The sequence below is a fragment of the Leopardus geoffroyi genome, chromosome A1, assembly GCF_018350155.1.
Source record: "Leopardus geoffroyi isolate Oge1 chromosome A1, O.geoffroyi_Oge1_pat1.0, whole genome shotgun sequence".
NCBI classification, from domain to species: Eukaryota; Metazoa; Chordata; class Mammalia; order Carnivora; family Felidae; genus Leopardus; species Leopardus geoffroyi.
The window spans coordinates 205,595,781-205,612,408 of record NC_059326.1 but is presented as its reverse complement, the minus strand read 5'-3'; the positions used below and the strand labels follow the sequence as shown (position 1 = coordinate 205,612,408).

The window sequence follows — 16,628 nt, the reverse complement described above, 5'->3', positions numbered from 1 at the left end:
GGAGAGAGAGAGAATCCCAAGCAGCCTCTGCATTATCAACACGGAGCCAGAAATGGGACTCAAACTCGGAGCCCAAACCAAGAGTCTGATGACATTAAACCAATTTAATCAGTTTAACCGACACAACCACCCAGGTGCTGCTGATTGCCTGATTTTATACTGAAAACTGCGGATCAATTTTCACGCTCCCAGTCCCCCTTTCTTGCTCTTTCTTTTTTTTTCCACAGCACTATAACCTTCCAACATACTGGAAAATTTGCTTGTTTGTTATGTTTCCTATTTATTGTCTGCCCCTCCCCATTGGCATGTAAGGTCCACAAATGCAGGGAACTTGGTGTCTCATTCACTGTTGTACTCCCAAGCACCTGAAAGCCAATGCAACACACAGAAGGTACTACATAAACACAGAATGTTTATTGAATAAATTTATTGCTTGATTTCACTTTCCCCCTCCTTACTAGCTCATCTCTAATAAAAATGAAAATCACCAAGTCCTTATGCTGGATATTTTCTATATGCCTGTCCAGACCCATTCTCTGATCTCCTGCCTTCCCTGTGCCAGGATGGCTGACTCTAGACTGAATCAGGGGGCTCCCCTGCCCTCTGGCTTCTGACCAGGTAAGAAGAGAAGGATATCGGGATTTATATTACCCCGACTCTCTCCCTGGCAAGCTGCAGCACATTGGATAGCCGTCTCCATAAAGCTTTCTCCCAGGTCCTGGCAGCCCCTTCCCCTCATTCTTCAGACCTAAGGCTGGTGGTAACAGTTCTTCTGTTATTAACTCCAGGGAAATTCAATACTCATGTCGCTTTCCCTCAACCTTAACCTCTCCTTTAGAGAGAGTCCCTTTGGTAAACTCTCTTCAATTACCCAGTATCAGAGCACCATCGATATCCCCTGGAGCCCTCTCTAAATAAAGTTGTAACAATAAAATAATCCATGAAGGTGAATATAGTCCATTTGCTTTCTGTAGTTTTAAATACCCAAAATTCCCTTCAACTATATAGGTCCATATGATAAACTAGAATGTACTTGCCCAATTCACTGACTTCGGAAATTTTTCTAGCCACTCTCTCATGGCTCTCTGTTTGGCTTTTCAACCCATTGCACATTTGAACTTGGCTCTGTCTGGAGATGAATTCTCTGTATTTGTTGATCTTGGCTCTGGGAACTATGTATATTTGGCCTTTGCTTTCTTCCTGGATTAACAACCTGGCATGGCATCAAAGCATAAACTGAGCATAAAATGCTCAGCCCAGGCTACCCCTGACCAGGTATAGAGTTAGTGCATATACCTCAAAAAATGCTGTTAGATAGCTTATAGTAAGAGTGTCTTCCTTCCACGTACTTTCTAACTCCCCAATTCAGCAAACATACATCCCTTCTTCCTGTGTATCAGACACTGACAATATAAAAATGAAAAAGGCAAGACCTTTACAATATAAAGAGAAAAGAAATACACATGTTGTCTTTTGCAAATGAGAAATATACCATTCCTAGTAGAGAAACATGTGTATTAAGACACCTCGCAGCTCTCTGATATTAAAGGTCATTTTGATGGAATTTAAAAGAGATTATCTTGCTTGCCTTTAGAACCCAACATTTTTCTAGCATACCTAAGGAGACAAAGATTTGACCTTCCTCCTATAGTACAACAAACTCAGGTTTCAAACATTTCAGTGGTTAAAAAAAAAGTCTAAAACCAAGAATTCAGTAGATACATTCATGTGTTTCATGGAAGACATAAATGTTCCAAAAGTATTTTTCATTCTTTGAATCTAAAATTTTGGGGCGCCTGGGTGGCGCAGTCGGTTAAGCGTCCGACTTCAGCCAGGTCACGATCTCGCGGTCCGGGAGTTCGAGCCCCGCGTCGGGCTCTGGGCTGATGGCTCAGAACCTGGAGCCTGTTTCCGATTCTGTGTCTCCCTCTCTCTCTGCCCCTCCCTCGTTCATGCTCTGTCTCTCTCTGTCCCAAAAATGAATAAACATTGAAAAAAAAAAAATTAAAAAAAATAAATAAATAAAATTTCATTTTCTGTGGGCGCCTGGGTGGCTCAGTCGGTTAAGCGTCCGACTTCGGCCCAGGTCACGATCTCATGGTCCGTGAGTTCGAGCCCCGCGTCGGGCTCTGTGCGGACAGCTGAGAGCCTGGAGCCTGCTTCGGATTCTGTGTCTCCCTCTCTCTCTCTGCTCCTCCCCCGTTCATGCTCTGTCTCCCTCTGTCTCAAAAATAAATAAACATTTAAAAAAAAAATTTCATTTTCTGAATTTTAATTTTCTGAAATCTCATTAATTGGAAATTCTTGCCAAAACAAAACTCTAATAAAAATGAATTTGCAACCATTTACCAAGCTGTATTTCTCTTCTTTGCTCTCATTTTAGGCATACTTAAATCTCAATTACAGTTTTTACTTTGATAGTATAAAGAATATCAAAAGAGAAGACAATGCTATATTTGGACAAAACATTAGTTTATGACACAGTTATATGGAACAAGTGAACATTCCCTTCCATGAGCTAAGCAGAGAAGTTCAAGTATACATCCCAGGAAGTGGTTAGCCCTTCCCAGACAAAATAATCAAATCTTAGAGGAATGCTTATAATCAGACAAGATGGCACATTCTCTCTCCATTGAGCCCTACAAAGCTGCAGCTGCCTCAACAAATAATAAAGTGGCCACTGTGAAGGAGCCACCTGCCTTTACTTTCTGGTTCAAAATCACTGGTGCAGAAACAGAAATTTTATTTAGAGTGATAAACTGCTCATTGGGCCCTCACAGAGTTCCTATACCTGACTACTATAATACCACATATAAGCAACAGTATTATAACCACAAGCACAGGGGCATATCTATCTTCAGATAGTATTTACTCGGCTTCTGCACGTAAGCTGGACTGTCCTTGGAGTTGTCTAAATTCCCACCCGCGAGAAGCGTAATCTAAAATAATCGTCATGGGGCACCTGGGTGGCTCAGTTAAGCATCCCACTGTTTTTTTTAATATATGAAATTTATTGTCAAATTGGTTTCCATACAACACCCAGTGCTCATCCCAAAAGATGCCCTCTTCAATGCCCATCACCTACCCTCCCCTCCCTCCCACCCCCCATCAACCCTCAGTTTGTTCTGAGTTTTTAAGAATCTCTTATGCTTTGGCTCTCTCCCACTCTAACCTCTTTTTTTTTTTTTTTTTCTTCCCCTCCCCTATGGGTTTCTGTTAAGTTTCTCAGGATCCACATAAGAGTGAAAACATATGGTATCTTTCTTTCTCTGTATGGCTTATTTCACTTTGCATCACACTCTCCAGTTCCATCTACGTTGCTACAAAGGGCCATATTTCATTCAAGCATCCCACTCTTGATTTTGGCTCAGGTCACCATCTCACAAGGCTGCTTGGGATTCTGTCTCTGTCTGTGTCTCTCTGTTCCCTCCACTCATGCTCGTGCACATGCCCTCCTTCTCTCTATCTCTCAGAATAAACTTAAAAAAAAAAATAATAAAATAATCTTGTCGTGAGGAAATGAGTGTGATTAATATAACACACCTAATCTTCCCTTACTTTTGAATTGGTTGATATATAGTTTATTGTAAAACTTTTTGCTCATACAGGCTTGTAATGCATATATCAAAGTCTTTTAAAAAATAATGAAAAGCATGTTTTCAATTTTTCCTACCTTCCTAATCAATCCATATCAAAGTACTGATTCATCTAAGTGATCCTGAGGGGGAAAGTTTATCTCATCAAGACTAACAGTTAATGCTACATACCAAGGGAGGTAAGTGGTACCTCATGGCAACAGGTCTCTTTCATAACTAAAAACAAAATAAAAATAATCAGGAGTCCTGACCTTTGAAAGACTTCCAATGTGGGCAGATCCTTCCATAAAAAGCCTTTATCTTTTTTTTTTTTTTTTTTAATTTTTTTTTTTTCAACGTTTATTTATTTCTGGGACAGAGAGAGACAGAGCATGAACGGGGGAGGGGCAGAGAGAGAGGGAGACACAGAATCGGAAACAGGCTCCAGGCTCTGAGCCATCAGCCCAGAGCCTGACGCGGGGCTCGAACTCCCGGACCGCGAGATCGTGACCTGGCTGAAGTCGGACGCTTAACCGACTGCGCCACCCAGGCGCCCCTAAAAAGCCTTTTTCTAAATGAGAGAGAAGTTATTACTTCTAAGTTCTCTCCATTTACTCAACGTTTCAAACTATCTTTGGTTCTCCAACAGAGCAATGCTAAGTTTTCCTTATTTGTCTGACTCTAACGGCCAAAACAAAGCCCTCGTTGCCATAGGCCTCTAGGATTTAAACCCACCTAATTGAGAGAATCAACTGCCAATGAGGATATGCATCGTGCCTTCTTCTTGTTCAAGATTTGTGTGGTTATCAGTACTTACTCTGCATCAAGAATTTACACTGATTTATACCATTTCTTGTAAGCACTGAGCTAGCTGGAACACCCAACAAAGTACTGATAGTCAAAAGTATTTTTAATAAGTACAAAGTAAGTTCACAGGGCATGGGACGGGTTTAAGAAATATCAAGTGATCATGAACAAGTCACTTCCCTATTTACAAATGAGTTTCCTCTGTTAAATGAGGGAACTAGAACAGATAACCTCTACAAACCCATCCAGTTCCAGCACTTAGTGACTCTGTGCCTCAGGCTCAGCATAGTATGGAAGAAAAAACTACTTTAAGCAAAAGGATCAGTCTGTAATATACCTCAGGGAATGAATACAATTCAGTATACAAAGAAATGCTAGAAGTCTCCAAAGGAACCCAGAAAGGGGCAAAATCAGTAAGTCTAGAGAAGTTCTTTAATTGGATAAGGTTTCTTTGAGGATGTATAACCTGAGTTGGATCCTGAAAAATGGGAAAGATGTGGATATGCAGAGAAAAGGTGGGAGAACCTTCTAGATGAAAACAACAGCATAAATAAACTCAGCAAAGAAAACATGAGCACAAATGTAGGATCCGTTTCCTGTCTTAAACAATTGGTACAATTTATTCTAAATTGCATTTATGGTACTAGGCTAAACTGCAAATTTAGTTAATTTTTCAGTTTTTTTCTTCCAAGTCTTTCACTGTTGAAAGAAAACTGATAACTTATTGATTTATATAAAAATATTTTTCTTCATAACATATCTTAATGTGCATGCCGTTATTAAAATGTGATGGCTTACTGTTGACCACTTTGATTGAGATCCTACTGCCTTAAGTGCTGGCTGCGTATCCTCCTCCTTCTACCAAGACCAGCAACATTTTTAATGATTAATGATAACCTTACGTATCATCTAGAATATGGTATAACCAAAGGAAAGACTTGAAACATATTTCAAACCGTTTGAAATCTCCCTCTATACAGAATGATCTATAATAACAAAATATAAAGGGACATCTCTGAATTATAAAATGAAAGATTCAATTTGAAAATACATATCTTAACCTTAGTAATATATCTGAAATTTAGAAAAATAAAAGCACATCAGATTAAGAGACACATTTATGCAAGTCTGCTTTACTTACGATTATGAAGAATGGTACCAAAAATATTTGAAGAAATGTAACCTCTAACTCTTGAGCTTGTTAAAAACTATCTTTTGATACTTGAGCATGTTGCTCATAAAATGAGGAAAATTTTCATTTCATTCTTAAACTTTGTATAAATATTATAGAGAACTGTCATTTGTTTCAAGCCAATTGTTTTAAAAATGCACACTTACCCTGCATTGTTGCTGACTGCAGTCAGCCCTTTTACTCCAGTCTTTAGTAAAGCTCCTATAAGGTTCTCTGGAATCCCACATAACCCAAAACCTATAGTAAGTGAAAAAGACAAATTTGTAAAAAGGATAATGTTCTTTCAGGGAAATCTACATGTTACTCTTTTCCCTTAAAAAAGAAAAAAATGCAAAGCACATTATTAGATCTACTAAGTGAAATATAGACATATCTCAGCAACTCAATAAATGGCTACACAGCTGTATCCAAATATTCTGGACCATTGTGTAGCACCAGACATCACTGTCAAATCTTTGAACCTTAAGAATAAAGACAAGTGCAACCTGTTAATATGGTTACACGATGGTTACACATTGCATATCTTATACTTTACTGCATATCTAGAGTTTCGAATTCAACCTTTATGTAGCTACTTATTCAAGCATGTTTGTTTTATATGCCTCAGTAGAGTTTTGCAGAATCAGAAGCCTAGACTAATGACTTTTACTTCTTTGTATCTTCCACAATTTGTCAAATAGTATTAGGTTTAAAATGGACATTCAATGACTGATCAGTTGAATGGATGAATGAATGAAGAGCAGCCCTAAAAATAAGGCTAGCCTACAACCAAGGCCTAGAAATTAAAAAAAAAAAAAAAAAAAAAATCACAAGAATCAGGCAGCAAGTTTAATGAGTGTGAGACCATGGTTCTAAAAGACATTCCAAGCAAGGTGAAGCAATAGAACTCAGAGGCCTCAATAATAGATAGGTGCATTTATGCTTTCTATCTCCTAAAATGAGGAATAACCAAAGGAGTGGCTAGCTAAGGGATGATGAGATCAATGCAGATGTTTTAAGTTAAAAAGAATTCCAACGGATCTAGGAATGTTTTCAAAGCTACTAATAAGACATCCATTTTAAGCTTCAGCTTTTCAAAATAATAGAAAAAGAAACACAAAAAGAAATAAAACGTACAACATTAAGTACTATACCTTAATAAACCTTTAACTAATAATTACATAACATGCTGAATTTATTATGAATAAAAATAAAATAATGAATTAATAATAAAATTGGCATTTTTAATCTACATAGCTTTGCCACTTTGATTTCCCTGCTTTGCTAAAAACTTAAGAATGTTACCATCCCAAAAAGGAAAACAATATTATTACTCACCACCAACCAGAATCGTTGCACCATCAGGGATGTCTTTTACAGCTTCCACTGGATCTGTATAAAATTTGGTATGGCGATGTGTACTGGTTGAAAAGTAGCCAACACATCCCTAAAATATTTTTAAAGATTTTTAAGTGAATAATCATTTAGACATATCTTTGCATATACATTCACTTTTTATATATGCAATGATAATTTCACTATCTGCTCTTTGAAAGAAAGAGTGGGGCTGCAAATAATTCACTGTAAGAGTAGAAAGGACATACCCTATCCACACACTATCAACGGACTTCCCTTGTGATCATGATGGATGCATCCCATTATATAAAGGAAAATTCTGTGTCATTTGTGGCCACCCAAAACACTGAAAGTTGATAGCCCATACCCTGGGACTCAGATTCACAATAATGATGTCATCAAGCATCAGTTTCTGATAGTGAGCTAACCTTCCATTCGGTCAACAAATATTCATTGAGAGCTTACTATGTGCCAACTACTATGGTGCTTACTTCCATCCAGTAAATGCTAAGACATGACTGCTGCCCTGAAGATCAGGTATGGTATAACCCATATACAAATACGTAGTTGGGCCCTGACCCAGTCTTAGGTCAGTGAATGCCTCCTAAGAGGACAAGTAATGACCAGCACACAAAAAGATCCATCCTCCTATGGTGCTTGGAGTTTATAGATGCTGCAAAAAATAAGAGACTATGACCTATGAGGGAGGCGTGCCTAGTCTTACCACAGTGATCTATTCGGTGCAAAACGGGTTATCTAGTGAATATTCACAATCACTTTTAAATGGTTTCTCTCTTTATGCTTCATACACAGTATGGACAGGAGAAAATCAGAGTTTACTGTGTTGTAATCATTCATAATCAATGTCATTTATCCTTTATTTCTTATTATACATTCAACCTAAAAAGAGAAGGAGTAAAGAGCATGGCTCTTGACTCCTCATATGCTGCCATGTTAAAAGGTCCATAAGTGTTATAAACTCACAAACACTGCCTTACCAGTCTTTGACAGACGACCTATGGGGTCAAGGTAATGGCATTAGTAAGTTTCTAGCATTCTTTTCTTCCTCTATAAACTTTCATAAAAAGTGCCAATTACTACAAAAGCCTATTGCCTTTAAGAGAACTATACTGAAAGCCAAATAAGATCTGCAAAGGTTACACAGATGACTTTTGTCCCTTTAAATTCAACCTTCAGCCAGGTCAGGCAAACACAGGGGGTACAACCTGGCACACCACCCAAATGCTAAAAATAAAAGGAGGCAGAGCTAGAAAGGAAATAGGCTGAGCTGCAGACAGCTTACTTCTCTGTCCCATCCTCAGTAGCAAGGATTTATTGGATTCTATTTGAACACCGAATATTTTTTTTAAATCCTGGAAATTAAAAGTTCAATCGCCTCAATAAAGAGGCCAACAGATGAATCACAAAATAAAGTTAAGAATGTCTCCTTGAAAATAGAAAAAAGAAAAATACACAGGTATTCTAATCCCACCAATTCTATTTACAGGTCAAGTTTCTGAAGCTGAGTAAGATTTTGTAATTGTAATGTACCCAACACTGTGTTACAGCAAGACCAGATCCCAGGTTTTGGCCTTCATCACAGAGTCCTTCTACCACAATATGCTCCTTTCCCTGTTTTTTAAAAGCCCTAATCTTACTCTATTTCATTATTTTTTTTTTTAATTTTTTTTTTTTCCACGTTTTTATTTATTTTTGGGACAGAGACAGAGCATGAACGGGGGAGGGGCAGAGAGAGAGGGAGACACAGAATCAGAAACAGGCTCCAGGCTCTGAGCCATCAGCCCAGAGCCCGACGCGGGGCTCGAACTCACGCACCGCGAGATCGTGACCTGGCTGAAGCCGGGCGCTTAACCGACTGCGCCACCCAGGCGCCCCACTCTATTTCATTATTTAGAGACAACAAATCATTATGAATACCCTATTTTTTCACGAGGAACTCTACTGTCATTATCTTCACTAAACAGTGAAGGACAAGTCAAGTCATTGCTCTGTACACCTTAAACTTAGTGTTGTTTGTCCATTATATCTCAGTAAAATTGGGGAAAAAGTGTAAAAACATGAAATATATAAATTAATGCTAATCCTATCTCTTACCAAAAAAAAAAAAAAGTGGGGGTGCTGGTGAAGAGTCAGGGCCTCAGCAGGAGGAGGAGAAAGAAAATAAAAGAATTCATCTACACCTAAGCAGTCTAGGGGAGAGGTCACCCTGAACTACTTATCTATAGACTAAGAAACATGAATCCTATAGAGAGGAAGTCAAAAGAAAAGTCATTTCTCCTACAGATCCAGGACACTTTTGGGGTTCACAAAGAGAAACAAAAGCATAAACAGACTTGACAGGTCTTCTGTTCCTCTGTTTCAGCTGAAAACTAGTATCTTCATTAGTCAGAAATTATTGAAACACTTGCCCCACACCTTGAAAAAAAAATACCTCAGAAGTATTTTAGAAAAGACTCAAGTGTCTCACATTTATCCAGATAATGAAAAGCTAAACACAAATAGATGCTCAATGTTTGCAGGGAATGGGAGAATGGCTCAATATACTTAAGAATTTATGTCCAACTTTGTTTTTTTCATTTTTCACACATTCAGTGAATGTTTGTTGACTTTTGCTATCTGTTATATTGACAGTTGATATCTACTTGCTGAGAAATCAATAGCGTGGCTTAATGGGCCACACTCCAGTAATCCCGGGGTCAAAAATACCCTTGTTTCAAATTCCAGTTCAACCACAATTGCATGACACTGAGAAAATTGCAAAATCCGGGGGGGGGGGGGGGGGGGGGGGCGGGTAGGGATTTTATATTTACAAAAGGATGACAGTTGTTTCTCAAGGATACAGTGAGGATTAAGTAATGGTACAGCAGAAACACTCAGCCCTGGCCTCAGTCCTGGGCTTGGACTACAGAAGATACCCTGGGGACGTTTGCTTCTTTTGGAGAAGATTAACTTGTCATTGATTGGAGTTTAGTTCTCATTTAAAAAAATTTTTTTAAGTGTATCTATTTTTGAAAGAGAGATGGGGGGGGGGGGAGCCAGGGGGACAGAGACAGAGAGGGAAACACAGAATCCGAAGCAGGCTCCAGGCTCTGAGCTGTCAGCACAGAGCCCGACGCAGGGCTCGAACTCATGAACCGTCATGAGATCATGACCTGAGCTGAAGTCAGACGCTTAGCCGACTGAGCCACCCAGGCACCCCAGTTTTCATTTTTAACCTCCCTGCTGTACCCTACTCATACACACATGTATGTACATATTACTGATTTGACAAAGAATTTTTTTAGCATGACCCATGCTAGAGCAAATTAATCCACACCATTTTTGTTGAGGGTTTGAAAAATGGGTCCTAGCTTTAAGATTACTTGAACACATTTATTTTATTTGTAGTCAAATTTGCCATTCTAAGTATTCAAAGATTACCAGGCAAGCTAGAAGCATGCATGCAGGTAGGGAGGCAAAGAGGAAGCATGGTGTCTGAAACCAGTTGCACCAGAATGTTTCCTGTGTATCTTTAAGGCTTCAAGTCTTGGGGGGGGGGGGGGGGGGGGGGGCAGCATCCTAGGAAAAGCCTCTGGGTTTGTTTTCTGAACAGGCTTTCTCCCTGCCCACATTCTCTCCCATACCCCCAGCCTTTGGGAGTCAAGGAGCATCACTGCTAACACCCTCTAAGACTAAGCAGGAGAGGTGCCTTTTTTCTTAGGTAACTGAATTCAACGTGAAACTCTATGCTGCTCATAAATTGACATGTCTTCTAAAATGCTAGAACAATGAGGTAAAAAGACCCAAGTACAATCTGCTAATAGCCTTCAAATTTGCAGAGGTTACGAAAAGAACAAAGAGCGATGAACTGTTCAGCTTCAACATCTATTTATTCTGAGGATGATTTTTTTCACCAAGGTCTTCCTTTATATTCACCTAGTGTATTTCATTTTGCTTTTCCACTCTCCCACCTTCTGCAAAATTTCACTTTATGTTGCCACTAGTTTCTGCTATTGCTACTGGAGGAAGGAAATAAAAATGACTGTACCGCAAAAGATCAAAGTACTGAAGTGCAAGAAATAATCAAAATTCTTACACTACAAATTTTTTTCTATTTAATCTATTTGTCTTTTTAAAATCCTCTCCATCTTCACTCTTTGTCCTCTGGTTCAAATTCTTGCATTTAGAATCTGAAAACGGATTTCACAGTTGAGCCTAAATTTCATCTCATGACTTCCCAACTCAGAATCTCCTTCCTTTCTTACCACTTCTACCAATACTTCTTGTGCCTAAATTTCTTTTTTTCTTGTCATTCAATGCTCCAGAACTTCAAAAAAAATGCACTTCATTTTGAAGTCCTTTAAGGGAAACTCAACACAGCATATTGCTTTTTTATCTTTAAACTATCTTATCTTAATGATATGGAACTGTACACCCAGGTGATACTGACCTTGTCACCTTACAGTTAAATAAATCAGACACAGGAAGACTGATACTGCCCACTTCAGTATGAAAGTTTGATCCACAGAAGCGGGGAACAGAAGTCATATGGAGAGAGATGAAGAGGACCCTCTTGGGAGGAAAAGACAGTAATACGTGGGTGGCTAAACACACACACTTGGCAAGGAGCATAGAGTACCATGGCCAAGCAGAGGTGATGACGTGTTGAAATGCTTTAGTGCATTTAGTGTGAAATGCTTTGATGATGGTCCATTATGGGACAAGTATCTGTCAAAAGGTAGAATGTTCACCTTAAACTAAACACTACCAGTTACACACTTATAACATGAATAAATAACTTGCAAGGAGCTCACAGGGAATTACTGACACTAGGCAATTCTCTAAAGCAGGAGCATACTGTTTCTGAGGGAACATACATGTTCTATCCCAATGATGGATTGATGCCCAGCACTTTAAAGGAGCACAGGTGAAGGAGTGATGCATTCTGCCTGGTATATCAGAAAGCACAAGGAGCTTGCCAAGAGTTAAAATACTAATGAGGATGGGGAATCCAGAAAGAGAAGAAGCAGGAGTAAAGGCATGGAGATATAAGGCTCTCACTGTGTTTGCTCCAGGACATGTGGGATCAGGTCCCATGGAGAGAAGCTTGTGAAGATAAGGCTAGAAAAGGAGACTGAGACAGGTTGTGGAAGGCTTTAAGGACCATACTAGAATTTTAACTTCATCCTTCAATGAGGAAGGGACAGCAAAGCTTTTGAAACAGAGATGTCACAACTCCTATGAAAGCCTGAGACATGAAAGTGGCAGAGGAAATCATTCTTTCATTCACCCATTTGATCAAAAAGATATCCATTTTGCATCAAACATACTAAATACTGGAATACAGGATTAAACAGAAAACTACTCAGGGGGCACCTGGGTGGCTCAGTTGGGTAAGCACCTGGCTCTTGGTTTTGGCTCAGGTCATTATCTCATGGTTCATGGGTTTAAGCCCCACATTGGGCTCTGAGATGACAGTATGGAGCCTGCTTGGGACTGTCTCTCTCTCTCCGTCTCTCTGCCCCTCCCCCATGCTCTCTCTTTCTCTCAAAATAAATAAATCTTAAAAAAAAAAAAAAGAAAAAGAAAAAGAAAATACTCTGGCATAGTCCCTGCACGGATGAAACTTATAAATTACTCAGGCTAATAGTCATTAAATAATTACAAAAACTTAAATACAACTGTAATATCCGATCAGGGAGCCGTAAGGAATAGATGGTTGCTGGGAAAGAGTACCAAGGACAGACCCGCAGAAATTTCAGGAAAGGTACACACATGGCATTGCTTATCAACTGGAGGTGGAGGGAAGAGGGGAGGAAAGAAGGATCCCAAGACTTCTAGCTTACACACTGGATGGATACTGGTACAGTTAGCCATAATGAAAACAAAACAAAACAAGGGAGGAAAAAGCCACTTTGTGGCTGGGTCATTTTGGGTCAGAAAGAGCTTGAAGCACTAAGTGACATCCAGGTGGAGTTGACCAGTAAGTTGTACCAGGACTGCAGCTCAGGGGAGAATGGAATGGAATGAATGGAATTGAATGGGAAAAAATAAGTTCAAGAAAGAAAGGTAAATAAAGTATTAATGGTAGTTTGAGGACCTTTTTCTAGTAATAATTTTCCCCAGTAAATGGAAAATAGTATTAAATGCTCCCTCTAAAATAGTAATGGAGAAGAAAGATAACTTCAGATAGTCTATTCAAATCTAAGTCCATGCCAATGGCTCTGAAATGTAGTCCTCAGACCCAAAGCATCAACATCACCTGGGAACTCATTTATGCAAAGTGTGCTTCAAGCCCCACCCACCCGGCTGGACCCTGCAACCTCTCTGATAAAGCCTCCAGGCAATTCTGAGGCTCACTCAAGTTTGAGACACTTGCCAAACACACACACAACACACACACCATCTCATTTGGGCTGTTGGTTATGTTTAGCAAAAAAGTTCTCAAGGTTACTATTTCTGTTTGTCCACAGAAATATATTAAATAAATATATTTGTCCACATCCATATATTAAACATGTATTGAGTGTCTATACTATGCCTGATAGTATGTAATGTTGAAAGGGATGGAGGGTGCCTGTGTGGTCATATCAGGTGAGCTACTGACTTCAACTCAGGTCATGATCTTGCGTTGGTGGGTTCAAGCCCCACATCGGGCCTCCCTGCTGTCATTGCAGAGGTCACTTTGGATCCTCTGTCTCCCTCTTCTGCCCTTCCCTGCTCATGCTCTCTCTTTCTCTCTCTCAAAAATAAATAAACATATAAAAATTTTTTTAAAAAGTGTTGGAGAATAAGGTATATGATATTGTTCCTGACAACCAGAAACTTTCATCTTGTTAAGCAGTCAACGTATACATTTGAAAAGTTAGGGGCGCCTGGGTGGCGCAGTCGGTTAAGCGTCCGACTTCAGCCAGGTCACGATCTCGCGGTCTGTGAGTTCGAGCCCCGCGTCGGGCTCTGGGCTGATGGCTCGGAGCCTGGAGCCTGCTTCCGATTCTGTGTCTCCCTCTCTCTCTGCCCCTCCCCCGTTCATGCTCTGTCGCTCTCTGTCCCAAAAACAAATAAACGTTGAAAAAAAAAAAATGAAAAAAAAAAAAAAATGAAAAGTTAAACAAGCACCCAAGTGTTAAAGTTTAAGGGAAGTTAGAGATGAGAATTCAAGGACTAAATAATCGTAATGCCAAGTGCCAAGCCTGAAGAAACACGTGCATGCAGGCACTTGGATCTATGACAATCAAACTGGAAAGGAAGAAACTTTGGACCCTCATATGAATTTTTAATGAGGTACAGCCTCTAATTTTTTTTTTTTTAATGTTGGTTTATTTATTTTGAGAGAGAGAGAGCCTGAGAAAGAGCAGGGGGAAAGGCACAGAGAATTCCAAGCAAGCTCTGATTTGTCAGCACGGAGCCCAAGGGAAGGGGAGGGGCAATCCTGATACCATGACACTGAGCTAAAATCAAGAGACAAGAGAGGCACCTGGGTGGCTCAGTTGGTTGAGTGTCTGACTTCTGCTCAGGTCATGATCTCATGGTCCATGAGTTCAAGCCCCACATGGGGCTCTGTGCGGATAGCTCAGAGCCTGGATCCTGCTCTGGATTATGTGTCTCCCTCTCCTCCAACTGCTCATGCTCTGTCTCTGTCTCAAAAATAAATAAACGTTAAAATTTAAAATAAAATCAAGAGACAAGAGTAGGAGGCTTAACTGCCTTAGCCACCCAGGCGCCCCACAAAGCCTCTAATTTGTAACTGCCACCTGAGAAGAGGTTTGCTGGGCTTCAGAAGTGGTTTAATGCTATAACTAAATATGGAAAGTGAGTAAATTACACTTAGGCAAATAAGTAACTGGCAAAAGAGCAAATGTTTTTAACCTCCAGGCAGGGTATCAAAGTGTCCTGGCATGCATTAGTTTCAAAAGCACCTGCAGCAATGTGACTGAAGGTTACTCAAGTGCCCTTCTAATAATGCTTTATAAACCCAAAGCTACCTGCAATTACCAAAAAGCTTCCTTTCCTAAGAGGCATTTATGAGTAAAATGTTCCAGTTCTACATCACCCCCTAGCATTTACCTAAGAGGCTTAGTGGTCCCTGAGTTCACTGTTGTCAAGAGACTGGATTCGGGAAACAGTTATGGGGCGGGGCAGTCTGTGAGTACACCGTGTGCAAGGTATGTTTTTCAAGTACAAAACTATCATTTAATACGCTTCTAAGTTAAAAAGGTCCCTTTTCGTTGTTGTTCTCTTGCAAGGAAGAGGTTCCGCGTTACGATGGTAGCGGAGATGCGCTACACTCCACTCACTTCTGGGCCAGAACTGGCCTCAGGGAACTCGGAACACGAATTCCACCTGAGCTTGGGCTACATTTAGGGACAGAGCAAGGCAAAAAAAAAAAAAACCTATCAACTAACAATCGCCGCGAAGAGTGTCTCAGGATACCACTTGTTGGCGAATTGGCAGTAAGGGCGGAACAAGATTTTCTAAGGGTTTGAAAACGGAAATCCTCCAACGCGGATGCCGGCGCCCCAAGACCGCGCGCGAGCCACGGCGGGCCGGAGCGCTACAGGCTTCTCCGCTGGATGGAAGATGCCCAGGCATGCGCTCCAGTCCGGGTTCCCTTTCCCACCGCCGCGGTGCTGTGCGGAGCAGCCAAAAAAGGAAAGACAGGGAGGGGACGGCATTCCACCTCCAAGGCACCCGGCATCCGCCCCCTCCGCGGCCAACTCGTGCCGTTCCGTGGCTAACCAGCCCTGGGTTCTGGGCCTCTAGAGGCCCCCCAGCCCTCAAATCCCAGTGCGGGGTGCAAACCTGCCCCCTGCTGCCGTCACCCCTACCCCGCCGTAAACACGCGCGCCCTCCCGGTGCCCCCCTGAGGACGCGATTGTGCCCCGAAGGGCGTCTCGCCGCTGCCAAACGCCGTCCCGCCCGCCTGCAGCCCCTTGGCGCGCCTCTACGCCTGGTCTCGCCTGGCTCGGGGAATCGGCTGCAGAACCGCGCAAAGGCAGCCACCCGAAGGAGCAGCGAGGCAAGGCAGGCGTCGGTGCATCTCGGTGCCTCTGGACCCGGCGCCACGGAGGCTAACTTGTAGGTTGGACAGCGTGGGTGCGGGCAGGGGAGAGGACACGGGCACACGCGGGGTTTCGTCTGCTCTCTGGCGGAGCGTGGCCTTCTTCGCTTGCACTTTACCTTGGACCAGACGCCGCCGGAGCGGCAGGTGGAGGCGCAGAGCCAGGGCCAGGCGGAGAGGCGTTTGAGAGCCGCCATGTTCGGGGCTGGGCTGGGAGGAGACGGCGAGCTGCAGAGCGCGCGTGAATGTGTCGGAGCGCTACCGGACCGTCGCCGCGTCAACGGAAAGGGAGCGAGAGGCAGGCGCGCGAAGGGCGGGCTGGAGGCTCGACAGCGCGTCGCTGACGTCCTCCTGCCTCCCGTGCCCTCTGAGGCTGCAAGTTTATAGAGACGCGAGGCTGGGAGGGGCCGGGCCGGGAGCGTAAGCCTGCGTTGCTAGCGCGGGTCGCGGGGGAAGTACCCCAGTCCTTCGGCCCCGGAGTCTTTTCCCAGCGCCCGCGGGTTCCGGGCAGTTGTGCCCCAGGCACGCACTTGCCTAAGGCAGCCCCTTGCCGGCCTGTTAGCTTTGAGGGGGCGTGGGAGTCGGCCTTCGCCAAAGTCTTTGGTAATTGTTGGCCTAGCATTGGGGCAGCGCAGGGTCTCTCTCGGAGCCTGTTGCT

At 42.0% G+C, this 16,628-nt stretch overlaps 1 protein-coding gene across 1 annotated transcript in view; it reads right to left on the bottom strand.

The window, feature by feature from the left end:
• Window positions 1-16,354, bottom strand: part of OXCT1 (3-oxoacid CoA-transferase 1) — a 137,494-nt gene extending 121,140 nt beyond the window's left edge. The window contains exons 1-3 of the mRNA XM_045439252.1: window positions 16,090-16,354; window positions 6,892-7,000; window positions 5,721-5,811 (exon numbers count right to left, since the gene is read on the bottom strand). Coding sequence (XP_045295208.1) covers window positions 5,721-5,811; window positions 6,892-7,000; window positions 16,090-16,167 — 278 coding nt within the window. The 5' untranslated portion in view covers window positions 16,168-16,354. The remainder of the gene's footprint in view (window positions 1-5,720; window positions 5,812-6,891; window positions 7,001-16,089) is intronic.
• Between the last annotated feature and the right edge of the window lie 274 nt (window positions 16,355-16,628).